General features: G+C 37.4%; 1 protein-coding gene across 1 annotated transcript; it reads left to right on the top strand.

The window, feature by feature from the left end:
- Positions 1-296: 296 nt before the first annotated feature.
- Positions 297-7,996, top strand: pde9ac (phosphodiesterase 9ac). Its single transcript, XM_052576559.1, has 19 exons — positions 297-546; positions 1,744-1,814; positions 1,954-2,031; positions 2,109-2,152; positions 2,301-2,355; positions 2,456-2,526; positions 2,795-2,882; positions 3,008-3,089; positions 3,193-3,267; positions 3,341-3,427; positions 3,536-3,640; positions 3,722-3,804; positions 3,987-4,143; positions 5,771-5,884; positions 6,024-6,128; positions 6,204-6,332; positions 6,426-6,521; positions 6,698-6,784; positions 6,966-7,996. Exons 1-18 carry the CDS (start codon positions 478-480, stop codon positions 6,746-6,748), a joined length of 1,560 nt encoding a protein of 519 aa, XP_052432519.1. The 5' UTR covers positions 297-477; the 3' UTR covers positions 6,749-6,784; positions 6,966-7,996.
- The last annotated feature ends 3,205 nt before the right edge of the window (positions 7,997-11,201 follow it).

Here is an 11,201-nt window from a genome sequence, read left to right as displayed (position 1 = left end):
CAAGAAAGTTTCCAAGAAAGTCTCAGGTGACACTATGTCTGATTGTTTGGCAATCAGAGTCAATTGCGAGTTATTAAAGTTGTACTTCTGCACAGATGTGCACTATAAAGTGTGTTCTGTGGATTTGATTGGTCTTGTGAGAACACTTAATTGGCTTTTTGAGAAATAATTCACCCAAATGGTGACTCATTGTATGGGAAATAAATAAATAGCTTGAACCTTGTTTCTGCAAAGAGTAACATGGTTTAACCCTAGGTTATAGCTCTGCTCCATAGCCTGGTTAGGACAATTTTAAGGCTTAGCTAAATCTTCAGTTACTGCTTTATTGTTTGATTGACAGTGCAAGACTACATGGCTAAAGACATGTACTTATAATTCTTTATGTATTTAGATAGAACATTTTGAGATCTGGTCTCGGTGGATCTGCTCCTGGATAGGGGTACCAGGGCAAGTGGCTAACTAGTTTATCCTGTCAGCATGGGGTCTGGCTCCTCCTCCTATGCTCCCAAAACCATCTATTTGGATGTAGATGGTAAAGTTCAGAAGGTGAGTGCCTCTTTTTGGTGTATATTTTTTCTGGATTTAAACTCACAAGCTAGTGTTTCTCTTGCAATCTTGAAGTACTATTGGTGGTCGACCAATAACTAGAAAGCAGGATGTCTGATGGCCAATATAATCCTGACAACTTAATGAGTGAGTGAATTTAATGCACACACAATTTCTTAAATTATATGGATGCATTTTATAGAACAATGCTGAAACAGAAATATTATCAATTGAAAAAAAATGGTCCTGGTCAATATATATGTTTATTACAAACTGTAATGATGATTGAAGAACTCTTGTGTTTAAGTCCAATTTACAGAGCGTTGTTCTACCTACAGATCTTACAGATGCTCAGTCATACTCACAATCTGCATATTATAATCTCTGATTGATGAAAAACATTTTATGTATTTTAGAAATGCATGTGTCAGATTCAGCGGTTCATCTTGACCCATACACAACTTCCCAGAGAAGCCAAGTGGTCATCGAGAGCATTGAGTGTGGCATATGTTTACTGGCGATCTCAGCCTGTCTACCACAGCTGCCTCTTTCACCTTTTGTTATTCTGTGTTTTAATGCTTTTAATTAATAAACTCATTTAATTGTACATATTAATTCTAAATTTAAATTCTATCTTATTTACATTTCCCTTTAAAATGTGGGGTGTGTAAGATTTTTAAATGGTTTTGGAAAAAGTTTTCAGAAATCATTTTAATATGCTGATTTTTGTGCTCAGTTCTGAATTAAGTTTTAGACCATTAACTTGATGATACTGTGAGTATGTGGATAGCAAAGCTGAAGTATTTGATGGTTGAGTTTATATTTTTGTCTATGACTTTTGATGACAAACTTGGTTGTCTTTGACAATCTGAGTAAAGTGTGAATCTTGAGCCAAAATCTCTATTATTTTGGTTTAGGAGAAACATTGAGATAGTAAAGATTTTTTTTTTCTGGTGGAATCAAATTCATTAATTTATCTCTGCACCCCATAAACACAATCAAGCATAAAAAAAAAGCTGATCAGCCTCTTCTTTAAAATCCCCAATATTTTCAATGATATTTGAAGATAATTTTCTCAAGTTCTGTGTTTGAATTGCACTGGAGTATTAATAGCGCAGTAGCATGAGACTATTAGTACAGGTATGACAATAAATACACCCATAATACAACTAACACACCCTTATTTGTCCTGCTCAGGTGCTTTTCAGTCGTCACTGCAGCCCATGTGATATTAAAGAACTGCTGTGTTCCTCCTCCAACATCCCTAGGTCTGTATATCACTGATAATCTACACATCAATACATTTTGCAAATCTGCATTGGTTGAGAAGGAAGTTCTCTGTAGAGTACAACATGTTCAGTGCCAGACATTATACAATCATTAATTATTTATTTCTTCTGTCTATAGGAACACTGCTATAATGATGGTGAACCCTGAAGGTGCACTTGTGTCCATTGATCCCACAATGCCCACCAACACCCCCAAGTAAAACCCAGCCTGACCCTTGTTTCTATAATCAATTAAGTTTATTTTCAGTTTAATCTGTTATTTTGTCTTTTAAGCTCCCTGTACAAGGTAATTCCTTCGTTTGCTGGCCAACTGGGAGGTAACATGCATATATTTTTTTTTTTCATACAGTATTTGACTCACTTACTGGAAGACCTTTAGTGCCCATGTTTACATTTGCTTATTATAATGTTTCAAGCTATGAGGTGTCCTGCCCTGATTTATAGCCTGTGTATTTAACTCAACAGAAAAGGAAGATATGTTTCAGACTGTAATCTCACAGGTAGCAGAGCAGTTCAGCAGGTAACGGACATGTTTGTTTTCTCATGGACTAAATATGAATCTTTATCACCATAATGGTTTTGTACTTAAACCAGGAAAACATGTTTCCTTCCCTCAACAGAGCATTCAGGATCAACGAACTAAAAACGGAAGTGACCAACAGACTGGCAATGCTGGAGAAGAGAGTAGAACGTATGTAATGACAGTGTTGCTGTTTGACTGCTTTCTTTTTGTCTGGTTTCATTGTTGTTCAGACTTAGAGCTGAAGTACACGACAAGACTCACAAGAATCTAAACAGATTTTCAGTTCAAGCAGCACATGAACTTTTGTAAGCCTTCACGCTTCTGTTAAACATCCTGAGGAGAACCCTGCACCATATGTTCTTTTGGCTCAGGCCTCCCTAACAACAGCACAGACAAGTGATAACCACTCTTCTTACTTTGATGATGTTCTATGCAGTGGAGGGGTTAAAGGTCATAGAGATCGAAAAGTGCAAAAACGATTTGAAGAAGCTGAGAGATGAGATGACTTCCAGAGCAGGAGGAAGGTAAGTGAAAGAAAATATCTTCCAACGCAAGCGTGAAGATCTATCTGTTTATCCATCTAGAGCGGCTCTTTTTCAAAAAAAGAAACAGATTTATTTAAATGACTAATCAGCCGCTCTCCTTTTAGAGTAAATTGTCCATGCAAATACAATTTCTCAGACGATGGAAAGAAATTAACTCCTAGACGTGACGTCCCCAGCTACCCAAAGGTGCTTTAAAGTTTTATGACACGCTTTGATTGAATTATGGGCCCTGCGTGAGAACATCTTGTCTCTATGTGGTATTAATCTCTGTTCATCTTGATTTCCTCAGTACACACTTTCTCAGGAGACCATTGAAGCGCTGAAGAAACCAACCTTTGATGTGTGGCACTGGGAACATAATGAAGTGAGTCTGACTCACTTACATTTAGAGATGAAATCATGCACACATGCTCATTTTATGTTTTCCTGTTTATCAGATGCTGAGCTGCCTGGAGTACATGTACCATGACTTAGGCCTCGTGAAGGAGTTTAACATGAACCCGATTACTCTTAAACGCTGGCTGGTAAGATTGCTAGCATAATTGTCAAAATGAAATGGTGCAAGAAAGGTGATTTGCACTGAATTTTCCAGGTTAACAGCTCTGATTCTGATTCTTTTTATATGTTCTCAGCTGGGCATTCAGGAAAATTACCGCAGCAACCCGTTCCATAATTTCCGGCATTGTTTCTGTGTGAGTCAGATGATGTATGGCATGATCCACCTCTGCAACCTTCAGGTGAGAACTTTTACGTACGTAGCAATTAGCACAGCAATTACTGTGGAACAGTAAAAGTGGAAACCCGTGTGTGGCCCACAGGAAAAGCTCACGCTGACAGATCTGGGCATTTTAATGACTGCTGCTGTGTGTCACGACTTAGACCACCCTGGATACAACAACACGTAAGATCTTCACCTCTGTGTAATTATGCTCTCGAGTCAGTTCTCATAAAAACATACAGGTGCACCCAGGTATTTGCCTACACGTTCATGATGACAATTTTACAGCCTTATATCTGTGCCGTTTATCTTAGCAATCATTCCCATGACATATGATGAGATAATGTAGTGATGTCTTTATGCAGGTACCAGATCAATGCTCGTACTGAGTTGGCAGTGCGCTACAACGACATCTCGCCCCTGGAGAATCACCACTGCGCTGTGGCCTTCCAGATACTCTCACTGCCGGAGTGTAATATATTTGCAAATGTGGACCCGGAGGCTTTTAAAAAGATCAGACAGGTATAACACAAAATATCAACTTTATTGTGTAATGTTGCTGTTTGAGCATAAACAATATCTGCAAAGTTACAAAGCTGAAAGTTCAATGCCTACAAAAAACGCTGGTAAGGGACTACAATGAGCTTCTTCCCAGGTCTGTTATGTCACAAACCCAGATAAACCCCGCCCTCTGGAACACGCGATAAAGGGGGCAGGGCCATGCGTCGCTGCTTTATTTTATTTTTATAAATTTTTTTTATTTGCTGAGCTGCTTTAGAGAAGAGGAAGAAAAAACTAGAGGTGCACGTAAAAATCTGTTCATATATGAATCGCGATTCTGTCTTCTAATGATTCTAATGGATTCACAAGTTTCAAAACCAATGTTCTAAAACAGCGGTTCTCAATCCTGTTCCTCGCATTGCCCTGCTCTGCATCTCTCTCTCTCCCCCTCTCGCATTCAGATCGTGAGAAGCTAAAGCTTTAATCAGAATAAAACCGAACCGAAGCAGTGGCATTTACAAATAACAGCGTATCTAATAGTATGAGACAACAACAAACAAACATACCATTAAGAGCCGTGCTTGCACAGGTCCTGCGCGATCCTCTTCATTAATATTCTCTGCGTCTCAATCAGGCTCAAATTGATAAGGACGTCATTGTTTACAACACAAACGGAGCACATTCTGAGCTTGAGAGGGGCGGGATGTTAAGACGCACCCAAGGCCGTTAAGCGAATCATAACACACCGAGCTCGCTGACCAATCTCAGCCCATGACGTATTTCTGAGGGAGGGGCTTCATAACAACTGGAAATAAATTGAGGCATTTGTCAGAGAAGGGACAGTGTGGAATAAAGGTAAATTATGCAAAAAATAATGCATGAAAAAAAAAAAAAAAAACATGAACACAATCAAGCCTAGAAAAAAACTGTCAACCACCCCTTTAAGAAATGTAAGGGGCTGTTCACACAGAATGCATTTTTTGTATTTAAAAACGTGAGATGCAGGGTAGTGCACACTCAAAATACAAGTGTAGGAAAGGGGAGAGAAATTTGTAACCATTACTGTACATAAGCATACAAAAAACTATTTCTTGTTGTTGATCTGTGCTTGCTGCAGACTATGATGTTTAACACCCCCCTTTTTTTTACAGAATCCAAAGAATACCCATATTGGTGGCTAACTTATTTTTTACTTTTAATTACTTTTTTCAGGTGTAAATAGATTCTCTTGATTTCACATTCTCCGACATGCGCAGTATTAGCTTATTCTGTGTTGTCTTTTTTTCCTTTAATTATATGACAGGTAGTGTTAAGGTGCAGTACTGCCACCTACTATGTTGGAGTGTCAGCAAGATGAAATGTTACTGGTCCTGGGTTACTTATGCTATTATTGCATGTGTGCTACTAACGTGGTATCAATATATATATATTTTTATATTATGTTTATTGTCAAAATCGGTATATTGCAACACCCTTACACAAGCTACTGAAAAAGAGTTAAGAGCAACCATCAAAGACGTCTGTCTAGCACATATTAAATTAAGAGTGGTAGAAAGCAAAATCATTCTGTGTGAATGGCCACAAAGTTATTTCTTGCAGTAAATGTTCGTACAATATCTAAATATGTTTTTATTATATGCAATGGCAGGCTATCATCACACTGATTTTGGCCACGGATATGGCCCGGCATGGAGAGATTCTGGACTCGTTCAAGCATAAAGTGGACAATTTTGACTTCACCAATGAAGAGCATGTGACTTGCGTATGCATCATACTCACTTTCTGCCAAAGCCGCATCTTACACTAGCTATAACCAACAAAAAGATGTATATGGCTTGAATTTGTCAGGCACAGATTTGTTGACAGACAAGTAAGGATTTGTCATCTTCTCCTGTGTCCAGCTGAAGATGGTTCTTATCAAATGCTGTGACATTTCCAACGAAGTCCGGCCTACAGAGGTGGCAGAGCCGTGGGTGGACTGTCTGCTGGAGGAATATTTCATACAGGTTTGCTGACTCTATGTGTTATAATTGCTCTACAGTGGCAGGTGGATTTGTTTACGCTGTCTTGCCTTTGTTCAGAGTGATAGAGAGAAATCTGAGGGGCTTCCTGTGGCAGCCTTCATGGACAGAGACAAAGTCACCAAGCCCACAGCCCAGATTGGCTTCATTAAATTTGTTCTCATCCCCATGTTTGAAACTGTCATGAAGGTAGGTGAAATAGTCAAACAGTAAAGTAATAGCTCACCCAAAATTCAAAAACATTTCATGATGTTTCAACCCATCTCATGTTTTTCCTCTCAGCTCTTTCCTCAGATTGAAGAGATTATGGTGCAGCCTCTCAGAGACTCACGGGACCATTATGAGGAGCTGAAGCAAATTGATGATGCCATGTCCGAGGTAAACACTCCTCGCCTCATAGTCATAGCTTAATGAAAGAAATATAATAATATATAAATAGACGTGTATATATTATATATAGTATATAGACATCATAGACAAAGTCATACATATCATAGAGCCTCATTATAGAGTCCCATCTTGCTAACATAAAGGTATGTTTTTTGTTCAATGAGGCACAGAAGAAAAAATCAGAAAATATGTCATTAGGAGGGAAGAAGAAATAAGCACTGCTGCGAGCATAATATTTGATCCATTATACAGTGAGTACAGTGTTTTGTCTTTTTTAATATAACAGAAAGCCATTCTTTTCTGTTATTTGTTTTGTTTTCTTGTTCCTTCACTTGAATCTTACAGTCATTTTCCAGTAATCTGTGATTTTTATAGTGGAGGATTATTGGAAGAGTGATTATATGGCTGATGAGTTTTCTTGTGTAATTTTAGGAGTCTGTTTTTTGACGCGTCTGCACTGTGGACAGAGTTCTGGAGCGAGGATCTGGGAGACGCTGGGCTGCTGTTGAAGACGGCTGGTTTGAATCCACTGAATCTAAAGGGTCACCTGTTTGACTCACAAAATCACGAGTTGATTCCTTGTACCAACAGACTGCCAGTCCAGTCTGATTATTTCTTTTTTGTCAACCTTTTTGGCTGACATGGGCATATATATTTATCACTGCAGTTTTAGTCCTGTTTGTTTTGTTCTGTTTTACAGTGTTCAATGGAAACATTGCATTTCTATTGCATGCAAATACATAATATGTAGTCATCTAAAAGATTTGTGATCTCAAAGCAATTTGGAGATCGAATTACAGCATAACGTGTGAACATAACTAGTGCCTTTTGAAAATATGTTTTGATGAATATAATGGTCAGTACGATATGATACGGTTCCTTTTATCAACCTTTCCTCTCCTGAGTTCCTCCAGAACACAGCATTTCACATTTTAGGTGGTTTTGTGGTGAGCACAATACCACTGTAAATCTGAACAGCAGCTTTCCAGGAACCTGAGAACTCCCTCTGCAGGGATTTGATTCGGTTTCCCATTATTTATTTGGTTATTGAGATTTTAAATCAATGCATTTGCACTAGAACATCCAGATAGATGATACACTTGAAAGGAAAATTAGATCATAATTTACACACCCTCGTGACTTTTTCCCTACAGAACATAAAAATATGTTGAAAAATTTCTCAGTCCTGATTTTCATTGTGTGGACAGTTGAAACATTCTTTAAAATATATATATTTTTTATGATTTCTTACACATTTGTAACAACTTGAAGGAGAGTAAATAGCAGAATTAAAAATGTTGGGTCATCATCCATTTAAATTATTCAATTTCTTCTTTTGCTATCTGAAAGTTCACACCAGAAGTCATGCCTTGCTTACCACGTTCTATATTTGTACCCTTCAGCTCAATGTTCCCACCAATTTTTTTTTCTCTGTATCCTATTTGCTCTGGTTTGCTTCTAATACGTCCTCCAAATAAGACAATAAAGTCTGTGGGAGTTCTGCCTTGTGGCTGTTCTTTTCTCCTTTTATCAATGTGGTAATAAAATCTCTCGCCAGGAGGTCACATGTGTTTGTTATTATGACAAGGTTAGGCCTGAACGCATCATTTCATTCATATGTTCACTGTCAGCATTTGGCGTCTTAGAGCAGCACATTTTGATGGATGGAGATCATGGCACATATTTCCTTCGCTTAGGGCTGCGTAACTTGTGGAAACAAGATTGCAGTGCAAAGTTTGTCATTGCAAGCTATCAATTAAAGCAGCTCATTTTAAAAGACGAGTGGAAAGTGGTGTATAAATAGACTTAGTTTTAAGTCACGTGACCCAAAATGCAGGTCTAAAGCACAAATTATATAGCGCTGTTTGTCTGTCATTGTTCCCGGTGCACAAACTGGAACATGTACACCTCAACCTGTATTTTAAAGCCACGCTTTTTCCATCCCAACTGTATCTGTTTTCGCCTTTGGCTTGTTTTCATGATAAATGGCATCATTTTATACACATTTCTTCATCTTGTTGCCTCTATTAGATGATGAGCTTTAATTTAAGCTTTCAATTACCCATCTGCTGGCGTGTCTTGCTTCGTCTCCACTCGACTGTGACATATTGAGTTCACAGATTATCAAAGCCTGTTTCATCACCCACTTCAGAGAAGCGAAAACATTCATTTGAATTAAAACAACGTTCCTTCTGATTCCAGTGCATCCAGGCCCGCCTTTGCTTTTAGCTACATGCGCAAAATATTTACATTTACATTTTATTTTATTTTTTTACAACTCTATTTATGTCTCTGACATGTTCCAAAAAGTCCCAGCATCACTTTAATCCTTCACATACTAAATAAGAAAGTTGTTTTGTGCCTAGAAGGCACAGACTGACCCATTAAGTTGTGTTTTGTGTGTGCTGGCACCTTCAGGTTTTGTCGCCTGTGCTCCACTGACTGTTCACAGGGTGGCAATATTTCTCTAAAGAGCCCTTTATGCTCTCCACTCAGACCACTGAAAGAAGAGCAATTACATGACAAAAGAAAAATTCTCAAGAGTGGAAACTGAAAACGGTAAAGAAAGTCACACCCAGACATATAAAAGCCTGGTTTATGGTCATATAATTAACTTACTGTGTGAAGTATTATATTGCTTGGTGCCATCTGCATTTACTATATTTCTGACATATAACTTTGAACTTTTTACCATTTCTTTATATTAATTTTTTTTTAATGTACTATATTTTATTTATTTTTTGGTTAAATGTAACATTGGTAGTTGTTGAATTTAATTTTCGGGAAATAAACTTAATAAAATATAAAATATTCACTAGAAAAATGCATTTCTACAGTAGGTCACTAATCAAATATGCAGCTTTTTGTCGATTCCTCAATCACTTTTTAATTCTAATCATTTAATTTGTAAAACAAATATTAAGTTAGAAAAAAAAAATCTAAATATAAAAGCAAAATAACATTTGCACTAGTGGTCTCTAGTGGATATTTTTATGAATATGAACATGAAAGTAAAATGGAGTGCAATTTACTTATATACATATCAAAAGTTTGGGTATGATTTCAGTATGATTTCTTAAACACTTTTACTGTTAAATTGATCAAAAGTGACATTACTAATGTTATTTAAAATAAGTGAGCAGAAGAGAACCTTTTAAGCGTACAATATTAAAACTGTTCTGGTCATTTTTAAACATTGAGGATTATAAGTTTGCTATCTGGTTCTCATAGCTTTGCTTTGCACAAGTGTCAAGAGTGAGTCTCCTGGAAAGCAGCACACATTATCTGTGTGAGGAACGGGCCTCTGGTAATTTGACTCCGCTAAAAATCTCTCTCCTCCACTTATCACCATTTATCTGTCCAGCGTCTCACTTGAAGCCGTGCTTGTCAGTGAAAGTGTGTTGGAGATAAGTTTCCTGGAACGTTTTTCCAAAACAGATTAAATCTGCTTTGTGTCACTGCGGTCGATGTGGTGTAAACAGTAAAGTCAAATTAAAAGTGATTTGGATTCTCTTTAAAGGACCGTGTTGTTGTGCATTTCCTTTATTGTCATTAGTTTCCAAATCCCTCTTGCTAATTAGGGGCTTTCCCACCAATGAATCCCATTTGAAGTTTTCTGATTTTCAGGGTATCATGACAACAGATATGTATCGCACTTCAAAGAGCTGGATGTGCACAGTAAAGAGACTGTCAACGTTTATTCGTCAAATGTGCAACCACACAGTAGTATTTGTTGATAATGAAAATGTGTGAAAAATACAGCTGTCAACATTTGATGTGGATCAAAAAAGTAGTTATGAGGCAAGAATGCATTTTGGGCTTTAGGACAACTTTGATGAAAGGTTTTGATCCACTTCAAATGCAGACTAGTGTATATGAAAACAATGATATAAAATAAGAGCAAAACTAAAAAGATGTTGAAAGTTTGTAAATGAGAAGCTCTGAGTGAGTAATGGACAGCAGTGGAGCTTTAATAACATTCCTCATCCAGATGCTATTAAACATCAAAGCTGTAGAACTCGCTCCTCGTACTGTATTTCCTCTCTAGATACTGTCTTTGTCTAAACACATAGGTCTCCTTCGGTCTGTGTCTCCTTTCTGTGTTTTCTTAAAGGGGGCCAGAGTTAAGGGTCAGTGTTCAGGCTGTCAGGGGCCTCTCCTTTAGGGGGGACGTCTAGATTTCAGTTCACCACAGACCCATGAATCATCTTCCTTTAGGAGAAGAAACAGTACTGAGCAGAATGTTTCATTTCCTTTCTGCCCCAAAATATGGGTTCCCAAACTCTTTCACCATTCTGAGACCCACCAAAGGCTTTGTACTGAAATATAAGGAGAAATTTGCATTTGAATTATTTTAGTAATTTGTTTTTTCCAATGCAGTAATGAGTCATAAGGATGATTCATTAGTTGTACTGATTCAGTGAGTTCATTCAGTGACAAATTTGTGTGAAGGACTCAGTAGACTTAAACTGCTAACTGTTAGTTTGTGAGTCTTTCTAAAGCATATGTCCTTAGGTGGGACTCCTTCTATGATAATCACCAAAAACCTTATAATTACTTTTTAAAATAACAGATTGAGAGTTTATGAACTGAGTGAGATGCACTCAAAAGGTTAATTAAATATTGTAAAAATACATTTTATTCTGTTTACGCTAACACTTTTTTTTT

Source organism: Carassius gibelio, chromosome B15 (genome assembly GCF_023724105.1).
Source record: "Carassius gibelio isolate Cgi1373 ecotype wild population from Czech Republic chromosome B15, carGib1.2-hapl.c, whole genome shotgun sequence".
NCBI lineage: Eukaryota > Metazoa > Chordata > Actinopteri > Cypriniformes > Cyprinidae > Carassius > Carassius gibelio.
This window is presented reverse-complemented; position numbering and strand designations above follow the sequence as displayed.

Coding starts and splice junctions, on each gene's coding strand:
- pde9ac (XM_052576559.1), top strand. CDS start 478: ATGGGGTCTGGCTCCTCCTCCTATGCTCCCAAAACCATCTATTTGGAT. Junction 547..1,743: donor TAGATGGTAAAGTTCAGAAG/GTGAGTGCCTCT, acceptor TGTCCTGCTCAG/GTGCTTTTCAGTCGTCACTG. Junction 3,428..3,535: donor TTACTCTTAAACGCTGGCTG/GTAAGATTGCTA, acceptor ATATGTTCTCAG/CTGGGCATTCAGGAAAATTA.